The sequence below is a fragment of the Rutilus rutilus genome (assembly GCF_951802725.1).
Source record: "Rutilus rutilus genome assembly, chromosome: 13".
Classification (NCBI taxonomy): Eukaryota; Metazoa; Chordata; class Actinopteri; order Cypriniformes; family Leuciscidae; genus Rutilus; species Rutilus rutilus.
The window spans coordinates 32,822,892-32,842,724 of NC_140218.1; the positions used below are offsets into that span (position 1 = coordinate 32,822,892).

At 39.8% G+C, this 19,833-nt stretch overlaps 1 protein-coding gene across 6 annotated transcripts in view; it reads left to right on the forward strand.

The window, feature by feature from the left end:
* Nucleotides 1-19,833, forward strand: part of utrn (utrophin) — a gene marked incomplete at its 3' end in the record, with an annotated part of 265,554 nt that overhangs the window by 183,084 nt on the left and 62,637 nt on the right. For all 6 annotated transcript variants that reach the window (XM_084428992.1, XM_084428995.1, XM_084428993.1 and 3 more), the window contains 5 exons: nucleotides 5,665-5,794; nucleotides 11,403-11,671; nucleotides 12,329-12,475; nucleotides 15,740-15,818; nucleotides 17,778-17,838. In XM_084428992.1, coding sequence (XP_084285118.1) covers nucleotides 5,665-5,794; nucleotides 11,403-11,671; nucleotides 12,329-12,475; nucleotides 15,740-15,818; nucleotides 17,778-17,838 — 686 coding nt within the window. The remainder of the gene's footprint in view (nucleotides 1-5,664; nucleotides 5,795-11,402; nucleotides 11,672-12,328; nucleotides 12,476-15,739; nucleotides 15,819-17,777; nucleotides 17,839-19,833) is intronic.

Sequence of the window (19,833 nt, forward strand, 5' to 3'; positions counted from 1 at the left end):
CCGTTAGAGTGCTTGTTTGGGAGTCTTTTAGAGGCGTTCAGGATGTGTCGAGTAGTTTGCCATTTGATGGCTTTGAATGGTCTTTCACTCTCGCCACTGAGGTTACTCATTATGTGCCATTTACGACTGTGAATGAGTGTGCTTTTGTGTTTGGCTGTTTGTGTCCGTCAAAAGTGTTTTAAGAGCTCAGGAAGAGCACTGATGATAGTGATGCTTTTTTGGCTTTAAAAGTGGAAACTCATCATCTTTGTGAAGGAGGAAGAAATGAAAGAGCTATCCGTTTTTGTGTTGTTTGTGTCGATGTTGGAAGGTTGTTTACTAAAACATGTTTTAGCTATAAGCGCCAACGTAAAGTGTTTAAGAGTCATGAACTGCATTGTTTTATTGTTTTATAATGTTTCCTGGGGTGCATATGTATACACTCACCTAAAGGATTATTAGGAACACCTGTTCAATTTCTCATTAATGCAATTATCTAATCAACCAATCACATGGCAGTTGCTTCAATGCATTTAGGGGTGTGGTCCTGGTCAAGACAATCTCCTGAACTCCAAACTGAATGTCAGAATGGGAAAGAAAGGTGATTTAAGCAATTTTGAGCGTGGCATGGTTGTTGGTGCCAGACGGGCCGGTCTGAGTATTTCACAATCTGCTCAGTTACTGGGATTTTCACGCACAACCATTTCTAGGGTTTACAAAGAATGGTGTGAAAAGGGAAAAACATCCAGTATGCGGCAGTCCTGTGGGAGAAAATGCCTTGTTGATGCTAGAGGTCAGAGGAGAATGGGCCGACTGATTCAAGCTGATAGAAGAGCAACTTTGACTGAAATAACCACTCGTTACAACCGAGGTATGCAGCAAAGCATTTGTGAAGCCACAACACGCACAACCTTGAGGCGGATGGGCTACAACAGCAGAAGACCCCACCGGGTACCACTCATCTCCACTACAAATAGGAAAAAGAGGCTACAATTTGCACGAGCTCACCAAAATTGGACAGTTGAAGACTGGAAAAATGTTGCCTGGTCTGATGAGTCTCGATTTCTGTTGAGACATTCAGATGGTAGAGTCAGAATTTGGCGTAAGACAGAATGAGAACATGGATCCATCATGCCTTGTTACCACTGTGCAGGCTGGTGGTGGTGGTGTAATGGTGTGGGGGATGTTTTCTTGGCACACTTTAGGCCCCTTAGTGCCAATTGGACATCGTTTAAATGCCACGGCCTACCTGAGCATTGTCTCTGACCATGTCCATCCCTTTATGACCACCATGTACCCATCCTCTGATGGCTACTTCCAGCAGGATAATGCACCATGTCACAAAGCTCGAATCATTTCAAATTGGTTTCTTGAACATGACAATGAGTTCACTGTACTAAAATGGCCCCCACAGTCACCAGATCTCAACCCAATAGAGCATCTTTGGGATGTGGTGGAACGGGAGCTTCGTGCCCTGGATGTGCATCCCACAAATCTCCATCAACTGCAAGATGCTATCCTATCAATATGGGCCAACATTTCTAAAGAATGCTTTCAGCACCTTGTTGAATCAATGCCACGTAGAATTAAGGCAGTTCTGAAGGCGAAAGGGGGTCAAACACAGTTATTAGTATGGTGTTCCTAATAATCCTTTAGGTGAGTGTATATATTTTATAATGTTAGTAGGATTTTTACTTCAAAAATTGTCATAATTTATAAATAAAAGGCGTTTTTCCTATTGATGATTTTCCTATTGAGGCTATGATTTTAGCCTCTGATTTGAACACTCTGTTTAAAGGGGGTCTTTGAGACTTCAGTGTAAATGCCCACTGCTGTGATTGGCTGACAGCTTTGCATATGAAATAGCTAGTATTACATGTTTAAGTCTCTCGAAAACTTTTAGCACGGTTTTACTATTACAGTTCTCAAGGTTTACTAATCGTGAAAAGTGTATCTATAGCATTATATTTAGATGCTGGCATTAAAGGTTGCAGTGATGGGCATGAATGTTGAGTGCATGAATGGAGTGATCTCATCATTAAAGTTCGATTTCTGCACTCTCACGAATGCTTTCATCGTAACTAACAGTGCAAACACAATAAGAGATTTGTTGATTATAACGAGGGTTTTGGCAACATGTTCGCTCTTCAAAGACATGTTTATCGGTTAGTTGCTTGATTCAGTGTCAGTGGTTGTCTGTTAATTGATTTGAATCGTGCTCGAATCAGTGGGCGGGGCTTCTGAACTTTAGGGTTCGTGATGTCACCAACCCTTTAATTCACCCAAAAATAGCATTTTTATCAAAAAATCCGTTCCAAACCCATAAGACTTTCATTCGTCTTCAAAACACAAATTATATTTTAATGAAAAATTAAAACCTAAGAGTTTTCCTCCATTGAAAGGCAAGGCAACCAAAACTTTCAAGCTTCAAAATTTCCAAACTTTAAGACATTGTTCCCCGCCATTGATGTAATTTTCCTGCTTTCCATGTTTTGACTGTTATACGGTAGGGGGGGCGCTATTACACATCTTCTGAAAGTGTACTGAATCTCCTGATCAAAACACAAGCGAAGAAGAAGCAGAAACAAGAGATGGCATATGCAAGCAGGTGCATATGTAAAATAATGCAATCATCAATCAGCATATAAATCAAAACGGTCTAATGTTACTGAATGAAATGTCGACCCAGGACGAGCGACAGGACTGTGAAGCTTTAGGGGTATTGATGGACTCGTTCTACCCCATCTGTGTTTTGATCAGCATTCTGAATCCAATCTGGATCAATCAACATAATTTTTTTCTCAGGTTTTTTTTGCTCCAAATGTTCCTTTTTTTTATGAAACTTAATACCCACATTCAAGTGTTGATAAACAAAGAATGCATGAAGCTAGAATAAAACAGGGTCGTTGTTTATGTATTTTTTAAAGCAGAGGCCCTGTTCTTTCTTTTGATATAATGCATGTTCAGATATTCATTCAAAAAATATATATTCTGGGGGCCATGAAGCTTTTGCGAAAATGATCAAAAATGCTGCAGCTGGATGGCAACTTTTTTTCTTCAAAAACACTGGTGGGAAAAGAGTTAAAAGATGAACTCTGTATGAACTTGAAGCTTGAAAGTGTTGCATTGACTTTCAGTGGTAGAACAGAAAACTCCTAGGTTACATATATATATATATATATATGTGTGTATGTATATGTATGTCTATATATATATATATACACGTACTGTGTATATATACACTACCATTCACAGGTTTGGGGTCAGTAACAATTAAAAAAAATTTGGAAAGAAGTTAAAGAAATAAACACTTTTATTCATCAAGGACACATTAAATTGATCAAAAGTGGCAGTAAAGACATTTATAATGTTACAAAAGATTCTATTTCAGATAAATTATGTTCTTTTGAACTTTCTATTCATCAATGAATCCTGAAAAATAAAATGTATGGCGGTTTCCACAGAAATATGAACTGTTTTCAACACTGATAATAATCATAAATGTTTCTTGATCATCAAATCATCATATTAGAATGATTTCTGAAGGATCATGTGACACTGAAGACTGGAGTAATGATGCTGAAAATTCAGCTTTGATCACAGGAATAAATTACACTTTACTATATATTCACATAGAAAACAGCTGATTTACATTGGAATAATATTTCACAATTTTTACTGTATTTTTAGTCAAATAAACGCAGCTTTGCTGAGCAGAAGAGACTCTTTTAAAAACATTAAAAATCTTAGCGACCCCAAACTTGTGAACGGCAGTGTATATATACAGTGAGGAAAATAAGTATTTGAACACCCTGCTATTTTACAAGTTCTCCCACTTGGAAATCATGGAGGGGTCTGAAATTGTCATCGTAGGTGCATGTCCACTGTGAGAGACATAATCTAAAAAAAAAAAAATCCAGAAATCACAATATATGATTTTTTAAACTATTTATTTGTATGATACAGCTGCAAATAAGTATTTGAACACCTGTCTATCAGCTAGAATTCTGACCCTCAAAGACCTGTTAGTCTGCCTTTAAAATGTCCACCTCCACTCCATTTATTATCCTAAATTAGATGCACCTGTTTGATATATATATATATGTATATGTATATTCTGTGTGTTTTCTCTTATGGGTTTGGAACAACACGAGTGTGAGTACTTTTACGGTGTCTTTATGAAGCTTAAGTTTTGGTCTCTATAAATTTTTGAAGGTTTGGTTTTGTGGACTTTCAATGGATGGACAAAAATTACGAGAGAATATTAAAATATCTTCATTTGGGATTCGAAAATGAACAACAGTCTTCTGGCTTGGATGGGGGGGGGGGGATGACCCTTTAATGAAACTGTATAATTAGGCTGTTTAAGGTTATAGCGTTTAAACCGTGTCATTTATCTTTGGGGCTATCAGGGAACAGAAACATGCAGAAATGCAGAAAAGAAAAGCATGATAAACTTAAGGAGCGTTCCAGTTTTTGTGGTTGCTAGGCCGATCACAGCTTGACACTCAATAATAGTGAATTGAGTTGATGTGCAGCCACAGTTGTGTGTATATTGGCTGTTTAATGCCGCCATAGCTGAAACACTGAGAACACAATGTAGGTGATATTCAGTTTGCTTCCTTATCTGAGTAGTCTGTTGACTAATAGGGAAACACAGTTTATCCAGTTATCAAGCTGCACATACTCGAATGTGATGTTCTTCTTTGATCTCATACGAGCCTCTTTGTCCATCTTACTCTAATCTTTATTGTTCTTTAATATCGGCCCTTAATGTCTCAGTAATGCTGTTTAATGGTCCGCTCCTCTTCCTCTCTCTCCTCATTCGGGCCTCTAATGGTGTTCGCTAGGTTTACTGTAGCAGGATGTAATTAAAGGGCTTATCACTTCCTCCGGCTCTGTTTAACGACCGTTTCAGAAGTGTGGAAGGGTGCCGTGACCCTGCTCTCCAGTCGAGCCTTAGGGGCCCAACTGTCAGAGGAATGGTAATCCAGTTTCCCTCTCCGCTGAGATTTGGCTATTCATTTAAGTGTGTGTGTGTGTGTGTGTGTGTACAGAAGTTGTGAAGCTGCCCGAAGGCAGGAATTAGTTTTGTCTGAGTTAGGGAACGGCTATTAGTTTGGCTAATTTGCGTGCGACCCTGTGGAAATGTCTAGTTTGACCTCCGAGATTGTGCTTGCAATTGCACTTAAGTGTCCGTTTTTATACGTGCTCCCTATCAATCTTTCTCTGCCCTCATTCTCACCTTTTCTTGATCTCTTTGTTTTTCATCTTGCTTTCACTGATCTCACACACAAACACACACTTTTTCTTTCTCTCGGTCTCTTTGGATGGAGCGCTTGCTTGCATAAGAAATGATATAACATCAAATAATGACAGACTACGACTGGGGGGAAAAGCCTGTTGATTCATTTGTTGTTGACGTGGTTTTGTTGTGGAAAATCAGTTTCTTCGTACTGTTGTCTATTTTTACTGATCTGTTTCTCTATGTAGTCCATCCATCCATCTGTCTTTCTATCTCTTTGTTGATTGGTCGACTGTTTTCCTAATGCTAATTGTTTTTCCCACCAGATTTTTAAAAAATTTTGTTATTTTTCCTGTACTTCTGTTTTCCATGATTAAGCTCCGTTAATGACAGTATTGATTGACGGGTTGTAATGTGATGTTACTGGTTTGTGTTTTCAGGCTCTGAGGGCGGAGCTTTTGGAGCGTGAGCATTTAGTCCTCAGCTCATTGGATCAGGCACACATGTTTCTGGCCGAACAGCCAATCGAAGGACCCGAAGAGCCACGCAAGAACCTGCAACCCAAAACTGGTGAGAGCCCATTATTTATTTTGTCCTGCCATCCTCCCAGATGTGTAATGATAGAGAGAAAAGGGATAAAATGCACAAGTCTTGATTTATACCATGAATAGCGTGTTTTGATCCGTGTGCTCAATGAGGCAAGGAGAGAGTAACTTTTACAATAATTGATTGCTCTTAAAAATACCTCTGCAAAAGAAGGACTTGAGAAACTTAGACAAGTATGAGAACATCACACACACACACACACACACACACACAGACCAGCAGAGTTTATTTTGACACTCTCGAAGGGATGCTCTTTGATGTAAGTGACTCTGATAAGTCGGACACCTCCTGTCAACACGCTCTTAACTGCAGTATCTGATGTCTGGGAAGTTCCCCAGCTCTCTGGACACTTCCTCTGGGACCCGCTTGAAAAGCTAATTTAGGACAAACATCAGACATAAGTTATCCGAAAGAAGAAGAGCTGTAGAGTGAGTGTGTGAGAGCACGTACGCATGCGCACGGATTCCAGCAAGCGTTTAGGAGGAGTGTGCGAATGCCCACTGAAACCGGGTTAATTGGTAGATCAGAGACTGCAGGCTCTTTCCACTTTACAACTTTTCTGAAGCTCAATGTTTCTTGTCTTTCAGAAAACGGCAAAGTCATCTAGAGCAGAAAGTTTTTGCTAAGGCAAGCAGAACTATTACTGCTGCACATTCAGAGAGTTAGGGATTTGAACAAACAATTAGGGCTGTCGTGGGCTAATGGTTAGAGAGTCTGACTGGTAACCCAAGGGTTGCTGGTTTGATTCCAGTAGCGGCAGTAAATGACTGAGGTTCGCTTGAGCAAAACCCCCAATCACTCCCTGGACGCCAAAGCGTTAATGGCTGCCCACTGCTCCGGGTGTGTATCACAGTGTGTGTGTGTTCGCTACTCACAATGTGTGTGCACTAGGCTTGGCACGATAGTCAGTGTTACCGGTGTTACACGGTGTTCAGTCGCAACACCGGTTTCATCACTTGCCCACCGCAGCACCGCAAAAAATTTTTTTTAAAGCAATTACGCAGTATCCGTATTTTCGGTCACCAGTTGACTAGCGTTATATGATCACGCTCAACCATTCAAGCGCGACAAAACAAGAGACCGCGCTGTAAGTCCTGCCTATTACACACACGTGCGCACACATGGAAAAGACGCGCGTCAGTATCGAGTTCTCTTTTCGGCCTTGAACAAAACATAACACACACAAATTATGCCAAAATGTCCGTTTTGTTGTTGTGTTTTTCATGAATAATAACGAACCCAACATTCAAAACACTGTGGTTGAATCCGAAATCGCGCCCTATACCCTCAAATCGGGCGTTATTGTTCTCAACATGATCTCAAGCAGTGAAAAATAGAGGACACTGACAACGCGCTGAAATACAGGACCGAGCAGGTAATATTTAATATGAAACAAAGTCTCAACTTTCAAATTTGGTCAGTCAAACAAAAATAAAATAGGCCTACCGTTTTTTGGCTCTTTAATGTCTTGTGACAGATTGCCTCAGTTAAAGCCAAGTTCAAACTCTTCTGACTGCTTTGTCGCACAAAAATGGTGGAATTTGATTGGTCAGATCGCATGTCAATCAAACTCAATACGAATGATGAATTGACGCCATGTAAAAAAAATAAAAATACATCACTCTAACACCCCCCACCCCCACGATGAAACCGGTAATACCGGTGTTGTCACAATTCGATTAACCGGTGGGAGAATATTATCACCGTCACATCTCTAGTGTGCACTAACTTGGATGGGTTAAATGCAGAGGACAAATTCCGAGTTGGGGTTTCCACACTTGGCCTTCACATGTCACTTCCACTTAAGTCTGCATTTTAAACTTTGCTGCATAACTCGTCCTGAACTGTTTGTGCTACTGAGATGAAGGACATCTCAGATCATGTGGCTGCTAGAAGTGCGCTGCAACCTTCTTTAGTGATTTAGGTCGTGCGCCAACGTCAAAGGGTTATTGAAAGTTATTCAGTTTCCATTCGAGTTTCGAGTTCCATTGATTTACAATGGGAAGATATATAAAGACCAGAAAAATACAAAGTTCTGTCATGAAACTAGATGGTGCAGGCTGTCATGTTCTTGAGTTTGACTGGAAGTATTGTCCAACTAGGGAAAATATTTCATAAACAAACTAGGGTTGGGAGCAAAAATAGAATTATTTCAAAGAAAAAATTATCTTCCTGAGCGTACATTAATGTTTCCCTAATGTTTCCCTACATTAATGTTTCGTTTTTAATGCATTTGTTTCACAGGCCAAAAAAATAAACATGAATTTGTAGAACTTTGTGAATGACAGTTTTGACATTTATGAAAATCTTGTTCTATGTAATTTTGAGGGTGCAGATTCAGCGTGCTGCTTATTTAATATTTCTACCACACATTTGCACATTTATACATTCACATTTACCCCTATTTATGTCAGCTGGGTTGAGAGGGGCAGTGTTTTCTGATCTCTCTCCGCATGCCTCCCTCCGAACACCTCGAGCAATCTCCCATTCAGAGTCCTTGAGCGATCTCTGCGCTTCCATCTTCCTTTATCCCTGCGATCAAAGCGCAGCGCTCAGCTATCTGAACAGAGCTCTGCCCGTCCTGCGCAAACACACAGCCCGAGCGGCTTTCAGAGATAAAATCATACACAACTAATGTTCGCGCAAAGGCATGTTTTCCAAATCGAACTGTGTGTTTTCAAATGTAAAGCAATCTGTTCCGCAGTTCGTCACCAAATGAGCATAAACAAGCCGCTGAGAAACCGTCACTTTCATTTCCATTCAACCCCTGGATCTTAATTGAATTTCAAACCTTTCCAGAAACGCTTGAGCGCATTTGAATTGTAAATTGGTTCTCGCTTGGCTTAATCAGAAATATAAAGATGAAAGATAGAGGTGAGCATTTGGGGAATGGAGAAATCAGCCCTGCCGTTTGTGCTAAAGTGTCTTCTCGCGTCCTCAAAAAAAAGCCTGGAAGCTGAATGAAAGAGCAGATGTTAATGCTGTAGACCTGCCTGTAGACATGCCCTCGGCTCTTTCTAAATTGCCCAAACATCTGCCTCCTGTCGCCTGTAAACCTCCCTCTCTTTAGCTCATTAGCTGAGTGGACTCATTAATACACACTTTCTTATGTGACCCCTCACTAAGCAATGTGGAAAAGTTAAAAAGCTGACAAGTCAAGTTGTTGTCATGTTAATGTGAGGTGCTCAAAACGGACCGTTTATATTACTCTATTCGAAAACCTAGTAAGCTTCCCATTGGCAACATTTTAGGGATCATATGTGCATCCCGAACGCAGAGACGGTTCCAGACAGTATGTGGTATGTGCCTTCGAGGGCCTTGTCCACACTAATATGTTTTTGTTTGAAAACGCATCTTTTTCTCTCGTTTTGGCCTTGCTCCACATTGAGAGGGCATTTTTGACAACCAAGACGGAGCTGTTTTAAAAACGCTCTCCCAAGTGGATGAATTTGAAAATGTTGTTTTCGCTTTGAGGTGTGGACTGTGAAAACGGAGGCTTTGTGACGCATATTGTTCTCATAGATATACCGGTATTGTTGTGTCTGCTATATACGTTCATAGTGTTGCTAAAGATAAATGTTCCTATGCACAGTCTCCATATTGATTCAGATATTATTCATTCCTGCACAGATGACTGAAAACATACTCGCAATTGCTGTCCTGCGGTAAAACATGATGACGATTGTGTTTTAGACCATCAATATTTAAATCAATACCATGATATTGTTTTCCATGTAACACACAAGATCTAAGGTAAATTATTGTCACTTTTGTTATGGCTGTTTAACGCACAATGATACTGGAACATGAAACCCTTTAAACATTATATTAAGCTCATAATCAGTACCTAAGGTTATCATTTTCATTGGACACAGGAGATATGTTTAGACCTGTAGATGGTTTGCTTTGTTCCAAAACGGGGACTTAAATTCTTACAATGTTGCATTTTCTCCTTGGTTCGATTCGCTTTCACAAGGCAATATTTCAATGCGTGCCTAAATGTGCTAATGCAAAACTGTCCTCTCATTGGTGCATCTGATTATATTCTGGGATTCTTCTCATCAAGATGCGGACTAGCTTTTGTTACACACACGCACACGCACACACACACATTATATGTATGTATATATATTATATACAAGCCTTCATTCCTGCTCTATACATGTAATTTATCAGTTAGAGCAGGACTTAATGCTTCGTCGGGAGAGCATTCTTTCAATGCACCTGTTTCTGAGAAGAGCAATTGCACAACATTTCAAGATGAAGAGGAGCGCTTTGGTTTTCAATAAGTAATGTGATAAACGATTACTAATGTGCTCCCCCACAGAATCAGACACTGCTGGTTTTTATGTAATGCATCTTCCATTATGAATTATGATACAGCTTAGTTTAGGGGTCAGGTGGATCAAATTGCTTTCTCACCACGACCAAACCACTCAGAGTTAGTTTTCAATCAGTTCAAGACTAACTGGTGATCTTGGACCGATTATTTTGCGGGTCTGAGTGTCCATGATTGTTTGTGCCTAAACAAACCAAACTAAGGTAGAAAAAAAAAAAAAAAAACACAGTGAAAAAATGTAGTCAGGTGTGAAAATGTCAGTAGTTTTATATGGACGATAACTACAATGAAAAGTTTTAATAGGCAATAATTTAGCACTGGCGTCGATTTTACCATATCAATCCGAGAGCGAGTCCGATAACGAAACATTGGAATAGCTAGTTATTCAACCCGAACCTCCATCGCAAGGATGACTTGAGAAGGACGTTTCTCACTGATACACTACTCAGTTTGAGGTACATTATGAGATGTTGTAACTGTAATTCCTCACCATCAGCATCAGCGTTAACAAGTGTACGTCCATCAACAAGCCAATGTGTATATTTCAAATTTATTGTGGTGCACATGCGGGCATTTGCCCAGCACTAGCATGAATGACTGATATAACATTAAAGTTGGGAAAACAAATCTTGCTCCATCCATTATCTTTACTCAAAGTTGTAAGAACAACAGATAATCTGCAATAACAGCACTGAATTTAGCACTAATTTGCAGCACTGAACAGTGTCTTTTCGACATGTGCACAACACAAACCAGCTCTTAATATCTGAGGGCGGGTCAAAATATGTCTTAATATATTTGTTTGAGGGCGGGTCAAAATAGACGTTGTTCGTGGGCAGCCAATGAAAACCATTATGCAAATGTGTTGCCGCATTGTTCACAGTTCACAGAAGTGAGACTGGAATTCCTGATGACTCGTATTGGCCGTTCAGAGTCGATTCTTCTATTACACACTGCATGAAAGGTAATATTTGAAAAAAAGCATAATGGGGCACTTTAAAATAATTATTGCTAGTTATTTATATGTGTGTGAATTGGCCTTTAGGCTTCTCTGTGGTTTAGAAGAGTTTGAGACAGAGCATCTGTATATGCTTTAGCGTTTTAGTAACTAGCCAAGCTAAAGCTAAAATCCAAATGTACCTTTTTAGAACCTTTCAGAGAACTTGTCCAAAATGAGGTCAACTGAAGTGAAGGCGTAGCTTGAATGGAGTTTGTGTCTGTGGTTTTCCGTAGAGCTGACCCCGGAGGAGAAGGCCCAGCAGGTGGCCAAGGCCATCCGTAAGCAGACCGCAGAGGTGGGTGAGCGCTGGGACAGGCTGATGGGACACGCGGGCACCTGGCAAGAGCAGGTGGAGAGAGCGCTAGATAAACTCCAGGACCTCCAGAGCTCCATGGACCAACTGGACCTGCGTCTAGCCCAGGCCGAGGAGCTCAAGGCAGGGTGGCAACCCGTGGGAGACCTTCTCATAGATTCCCTACAGGATCACATCGAAAGGACAACGGTGAGCTTATTACTCTGCTTCACGACTGAGGCCTATAAGCAATGGCGATGTGTCCAGACGAGCTCCTTAATCGTTAGGTATGATATCAGAAAAAGGTCATCAGAAAAAGTCATCATGGCATATTAAAGGAATAATTGGTACATGGTAATTCTGTCATCAGTCTCATTTCATTCCAGACCTGTATGTCTTTCTTTCTTCTTTGGAGCATAACAGATGATGTTAATCTGGATGCTTCTCTACACTAACAATACCATGAACTGGGGGTTGTCAGGCTCCTTTTTGGAGCTTGACAGCCCCTAGTCTTTTTTAATTCCATTATGTGGAAAAGAGCCATCCAGTTTAACATCTCCATCTTAACATATTCCACGGAAGGAACATAATTGTTTGGGTTTGTAAGAACACACTGGTAGGGTAAATGGTGACAGAACTTCCTTTTTTTGTGAACTTTAACAATTATTCTAGTCAATTATTTTCCTGCCTAAAGCTATTTTTGTAGTTTTATCATAAAATGACGCTGTTACACCTCTCACACATGGTGTGAGTAATTTCCAAAGGCTCCGGCTGGTGATTTATTTAAATTTGTGTGTGTGTGTGAAATGCAGAGATAAAGATGGTGATGTGATTATTTCTCTCTCCGTGTGCATGTGTGTGTTTCAGGCGTTTCGTGAGGAGATTGCTCCTCTGAAGCAGGATGTTCGAGCTGTGAATGATTTGGCAGGTCAGCTGACCCCACTGGACGTCCAGCTGTCCTCCACCACCAACCGCCAGTTGGACAACCTCAACATGCGCTGGAAACTACTGCAGGTCCTCTGCCCACTCCTTACACTTCCCCTTTCCTTCCCAGTTCTTTTACTCGTCCTTTTAATTTCCCTTTCCTGCCTAATCCATCCTCTTCCTGTTCTTTTCCTCTGCATACTCTTTTCTTTTTTCCTTTCCTGCCTTGTCTTGTTCCTTCCACGCAGGTCCTCTGCATACACCTCTTTCTCTTTTCTTTTCTTTTCTTTTCTTTTCTTTTCTTTTCTTTTCTTTTCTTTTCTTTTCTTTCCTTCCTTTTTTCTTGTTTCATTTCCTGTTCGTTTTCTTCCCGATTTATTTTATTTTATTTTCCTTGTCTTTCCTTTTCTATGCTTTCCTTTCTTCATCTTTCCTCTTCCTGTATCATTGCATGCAAGTCCTCTTCATGCTCCTATCATTTTCCTGTTTCCTATTTCCTTTCCTTTTCATTTCCTTTTCTCTTACCTTCCTCTTCCTCTTCCTTCATGCAAGTACTCTGCATAGTCCTATCCTTCGTTATTTCCTTTCATTCCCTTTCCTTTCCCGTCCGGTCCGGTCCTGTCCTGTTCCTGTCATGCAGGTCCTCCTTTTCCTTTCCCTTTCCAGTTCTTTTACCGGTCCTTTTAATTTCCCTTTCCTGTTTAGTCATTCCTCTTCCAGTTTTTTTCATGCAAGTCCTCTGCATACTCTTTTCTTTTTTTTCCTCTTCCTGTTCCTTTCATGCAAGTCCTCTGCATGCTCCTATCCTTTTTCTAATTTCTTCTTTCCTTTAATTTCCTTTCCATTTCCTTTTTCTTTTCCATTTTCCATTTTCTTCCTTCAACTTCTTGTTCTTAGCTTGCAAATCCTCTACATGTTCCTATCCTTTTTCATATTTCCTTTCTCATCCTTCTTCCTTCCTCTTCCTGTTCTTTTTATTCAAGTCCTCTGCATGCTCATATCCTTTTTTTAGGTTTCCTATTTTAATTGTTCTTACTTTTTCTCTTCCTTCATCCAAGTCCGCTACATACTCTGATCCTTTTTCCTATTTCCTCTTTCCTTTTCATTTCCTTTTCTTTCTTTCCTCTTCCTCCTCCTTCGAGCAAGTCATCTGCATTGATCTGTCCTTCTTTCCTTTCCTTTCCTTTCCTTTCCTTTCTTCATCCTTCCTCTTCCTGTCATTTGCATGCAAGTCCTCTTCATGCTCCTATCATTTTCCTGTTTACTATTTCCTTTCCTCTTCATTTCCTTTTCTCTTACTTTCCTCTTTCTCATCATTCATGCAAGTACTCTGCATAGTTTCTGCATTTTCTTTCCTTTCCCGTCATGTTCCTGTTATGCAGGTCTTCTGCATACTTCTTTTTCTTTTTTTCTTTTCTTTTTTTTCTTTTTTTTTCTTTTTTTCCTTTTCTTTTCTCTCATTCATTGCAGACCTGCCAACCTGTACGCATTTTGCGTAGCGGATACGCATTTTGACTTCAAAGTACGCTGGTACGATTTGTTAGTCTAAACTACGCAAAAACCTGGTGACGCCTCTGCATGCGCAGTCCTCAAATCAAGCAACAGCAAAAGAAGAAGAGTTCGACCAATCATAGCGCTGGATTCATTCCCCAAATAGCAAGCGGGGATGATTGACAGATGCGTAAGGCCTATCATTAAAAAGAGACTGAAAATCGACACCAATAAAGAATCCCGCTCGATCCGCCTTCCACTCCCGCGGCCCGCAGTCTGGCTGATTTCATAAGCGAGGACAGTACAGTAGTCACTGTACATCTGACTCCTGAAGGTAAACGGCCTGGGCTGGGCTCGATATGGAAAGTTGAAATATTGTACTGAGTTAACGTAATCCTAAGGATTCGATGATCACACGGATCGCATTATCTTAAAATACTCCGTTCTTCATGGTCACTCAGAAAAGAGGAAGACATCATTCAGCCATGCAAATAATAAAATGCTCAAGAAATGCTGAACGATAAATCTTAATAAACTTGAAATCGCTATGGCTTAGTGATTATGAAAGTGATGTGATTTGTAGATTACGGATAAGCGCGAGTCTGGAGAAACAGGCGTTTATTAATGAATTCTCAGTGCTAAGAAACGTAGCCTTCATGTGTTACGTTATTGTGTTAATAATAACTAAAGTAGCCTACCTAATTATGTTACATATTTATTTTGTATGAAAACTAGCGCGTTCGTTACAGATTAAAAAGTAGGCTACTACCGCGTTGTATCAGTGCTGCGCGAGCTCTCTCTCACAAACACGGACGCGCGCACAAAGAAGAGAAGATAATTGTAAAATTAAATTTGACTGGCTAAGTTTAAATTTTGTTCTTGCTTGTTTTAGTTTTGTTTTTTTTTGTTTTATTTTGTCAAAATGCCAGAAAGCATTTTGTATTATCCATCCTTGTTTTTAAAATTCGTTAAATGACGAACATTTTACTGTTAACAGCCCTTATGTCGGATTCGTCTAACTTACCGGTATACTTGATTCTTTTTAGAATAAGTGATTCGTTATGCTCTTATTGGACTCCTGTCTAATCATTGTCAACTGTTTTCTATAAATATGTTTGTATTGGGTAACATTTATTCAGCTAATGCGTGTCCTGTTTAAAATGCGCAATGTTCAAAGGCAAAGACAGCACGTCACAAATAGAAGCCCTTTTCCCTGTGGTATTTAGTATCATATTTGGATATTGGAATAATAAATTAAGTAGCCTATCTTAATTGTAAATTTTCTTTTTACAGTTTTATAGGGGTTTTATATTTTATATTTTATACTGCATTATATTGCATTGCACACATTTTATGCAATGCAATATAATGCATGTGATAAGTCGTCGTCCACAACCCCCCCCCCGTCGTCGTCGTAACCCCCCCCCCCCCCCCCCCCGTCGGTACGCAAAAAATAATTTCAAGGTTGGCAGGTATGTCATTGTATGTTTCCTTCCGTTTATTTTCCCTTTTTCTTTTTTTTTCTTTCTTTTCCTTCTAATGAATCCTTCCTTCTCTAAAGGTGATTTGTGTAATTAGTCCAGTCTATGCATATGAGAGTGTATGCTGTTCTCAATAGAGTAATTGGAAAGTGTGTGTGTATGTGTGTGTGTGTGTGTGTGTTTGAGCTGTGATGAGGCCATATCTGTTTTCCACAGGATCTCTTTCGAACACTCACTGAGACTGCAGAAAGTCTGAGTGTGTCTGTTCATTACTGTCTTTCATATGCTGAGTTTTGTACCCTGCTGTGAGTGTGTGGATGCATTTCTTCAGCATGTTTGTGATATTCCATTTAGCGACCAACCTATCTTTTTCTCTCTCCAGGCGGCTGTAGAGGACAGGTTGAAGCTCTTACGGGAAGCACACAGGGATTTTGGACCTTCCTCTCAACACTTCTTATCCAGTGAGTCACTAATCCACATTTAAACAGTAAAAACATATGAATAAATTCACATAATCATGTCAACGTTATGTTGCTATTCTTCAACCCTGCCTAAAAAGTTAGTGGTACTTGCATTAATACATAAATATAACTCTCCCTTTAAAAAGACCAGCATGAATTTCCAATGGTTAGTGCTAGTTTAGTGCTGGTCTAGGTGTTGGACCGTTCAGTTAGGGAAGTTGGTTGACCAACCAGCCTTGCCTGTTGAACTAGTTAAGAAGTCTAGTGGGAAGACAAGCACGCCATCAACTAAAACATACTGTGACCCATTTTGTTGGTCTTTTCAGAAGATGTTGCTTATACTCACTGTTAGTAATTTTATCAAACCCTTAAAGGTATAGTGGAGGATTTTCCCGAATTTTAGAAAAGAACCGCCCTCTCCACTTTTTGAAAAAATGCACATGCGCAACACTCTACCTGCTCCCGAGAGGGAACGCCTATTAAACATGTGCACGAGAGAGCATGCACGAGCTAATCATAGCTTACATTAACTTTTACTAGCAGTGATTTTAAATGGATTTCTCCAAATAGCATGCCAAACTTTACCTGTCAAGTAGAAACTTCGCGAAGCCCAACCTGTGTTTTGAGCGCACGCCATCGTGTGAATCGTGTGCACGAGCACGTACGACGGCCTTACGTAAACATATCACCAGAATGATTGACACTTAGGAGGACCAATAGTCTTGATGATCCACCCGGAAAAAGAAAATCCTCCGCTATACCTTTAAACAAAGGTTTTAAAACTGCATAACTCATTTCACACCTTTTGACATAAATGATACTTTAAATCATGCGGCTTGTTGAAGAATGGTCCGATGTTACTTGGTCCGAATGTAAACCAGTGAAAAGTCCCATATGTTGCTTACTTGCGTTAAATTTTTCTTCCTTCTCTTTTTTTATTGTTTTTTATTGTTTTTTTCAGTTGTTACTCTACTTTTTTTTTTTTTTTTTTTTTTGATATTCATTGTTCACACAAAATGTACAATGTAATTGATTGTGTAGAGTGTTAATGTAATCAGTGTAGTTGTCGCTGTTATTTGCCACTTCACTCTTATTGAGGGGACAAAACTAATTAAAATTCATTTGATTCTAATTGACGCACGTTTACACTCGCCCACAAACAATAAGTGTCAGCCATGAAAAATGAAGCAGCCAGTGGCAGATACTCTGGGAAATCAGACATCTCAGTACACACACACACACACACACACACACTAAGCTGTGGCGAAGCTTTTGTGTTTAATAATTCAGAGGTTAATCGTCTACTATTTTCTGTTTCCGTGGACTGTCAAGAGCAGTCATTAAGACACACACACTAGATTTAGTTTAGCAGTTTTAATGTTCCCTTTATTGGCTTTATTGTGCCAGTTACATTTAAATGAAACAAGAAGATGTAACAATAACACTACATCAAAATGATATTCTCTCTCTCATCTCAAGGTCTCATCAAACCTTGTTTCCCCTTTTTTTCCCTGAAAGGTTGCCGGCAAATGGCTTTTTTTCGTTGAACCTTGTTACAACACCTGTCCTTTTCGGTCCTATCTTGTCCTTTCCCATCCCTTTCCCATTCCCTGACTGCGCTGGGAGTTACTCTGCAGCTTGATGCTTCGATACGTAGAGTTCAGTGTATTGGGTAATGCTGATGCGATTCAAACTTTTTGAGTTTGGTCTTTGAAGTTGTATCATCCCGTATCCCATGCCATTAGCTTCAAAAGCAGCGTAGCGTACACTAAATTCTGCTGAGAGAGCAGATGTGTGAGATATATCATCAAGTGTGTACCTCTGGAACGAGGGTTTAGTGTCGGGAGAAATTAAAAGAGCGCGCGTCCGCTGATATAAGAGAGATGTTCTTAATTAATGCTTCATTTCCCAACACCATCATGATCAGACCCCATCTAATCTTTTATTATGTGTCCGCAGCTTCAGTGCAGACGCCCTGGCAGAGAGCGGTGTCCCAGAATAAAGTGCCCTACTACATCAAGTAAGTGCTGTCTCTGACATACTCGCACGTCTGTTCCCGTGCGGACTGATCTCTTTAAGGGTGCTTTCACTTTAGAGCTGTTGAAGCAGAACCGACTCTATTTGACAGCACCGTTTTTTTTCACGTTTGGTGTTAAATCCGCTTTCTGAACTTAGAAACACACCAGCGAACTGATGTACGGCTCGCCTGCCTCTCTGTCGGCATTAACAAAGTTCCACATAACTTTCAGAAGTAGATTATTGTGTATTTCACATGCACTGCCATTCAAAAGTTTGGGGTCGGTAAGAAACAGTCATTTTGTGAAATATTATTCAAATGAAAGCAAATTGTTTTCTGTTGTAATATATTGTCAAATGTCATTTATTCCTGTGATCAAAGCTGAATTTTCAGCATCATTACTCCAGTCTTCAGTGTCACATGATCCTTCAGAAATCATTCTGATATGATGATTTGATGATCAAGAAACATTTCTGATTATCATCAATGTTGGAAACCATTAAACTAAATGTAAAAGTCTTTACTAGCACCTTTGATCAATGTAATGCATACATGATGAATACAAATATATATATATATATATATATATTTTTTTTTAAATCTTACATTATAAATAAATATCCTATATCCTGGCATTATACATATATCTGGTTCTTCACTATAACTCACATTTGTCATGTAAAAACAGTCAAATTCAAGCCACCATGGCAAGCTGGATTTGTTCAGTAAATGCATGCGTGATTTCGCAACGTCTCTGCAGACTACAGGCAATTCCCTCAGTTACAGATGTTTTGCCTGAATGCATTGTCCCTTCAAGTGCCCATCAAGCCTCGAGAGACAGAGTGAGAGAGTGAGAGAGTGAGAGAGTGAGAGAGTGAGAGAGAGAGAGAGAGAGAGAGAGATTGTTGCATACATCCCGACAATGGACCGGCTTGGAAACCATCCAGTAATAGAGAAGGATGAATGACATGTGACATATTCATAATCCATGGTATATGTAGAGTTTATTAAAATGCATGGTTACTGCAGTTATTAGTCAGTTATTGTGCCGAACCGATTGTTCCATGTCGTCCAGATCCCTGGAGTTTTGTAGTGTAGAAAAGGAGATGAAAGGGGCCTGTGAAAGTAAAAGCAGAACACAGCAGTGTGTGTGTGTGTGTGTGTGCAGGGCGGCAGGTGTGTTGTGAGGAATGGCCGGTAGCTGAACTTCTTCTTTTGCGCGGATGGCTCTGACAGCACCCATATGGCTGTGCATATATGAATACACCAGGGATCCTTTTTTCCCCTTCCTCGTTTCATTTCCTGAGGGAATCTTTCTTACATTTCCACAAAACCTTTGTGTGAGATTCTCTGTGCTCTTACATCTAGAGCGCTGCTCTCCAGAACACACATCTGCTTCTCTGTACCGTGTCCTCACGGCTCATTGGTCTTCCTGCTCTGAGGCTGGGTGAATTAGCAAAGCGTACTGGCCTTTCTAATTAAAAGTCGCTGACTCTGTATCCCGGTGGTTGTGAGGGAATGCCCTGACCCCCTCTGAAGACAAAGCAATCTACACCGGCTGATGTGTCTGTGTAATAACTTTAAAGTAAAAAGAATTGCGACAAAATAAGTGGGTATTTAGTGTGGCAAGGTGTTTTCACCATTGGGTTATCTTTAGTAAAACATCTTTAAGTGGTCAAAAAGTGAAAAAGAACCCAGTTCTCCATGCATTCACACTGTTCCTGGTGTTAAATGTATTTTGCTTATTGCATGGCACCTTACTGAACTAATAAATACAAAGGAAATATAAAATTAATGTATTTTTATTATTATTAATATTGTTATTATGTTAGAAGAGAGATGTGTGAAAGGGTTTTATTGTTATTTGTGTGTGTGTGTGTGTGTGTGTGTGTGTGTGTGCATTTATATGTGTATATTTATGTATATAACTATAACGTTTTTATTATTATTATTATTAACATTATTTTTATCATTATTCACTTTTTTTTATTATATTGT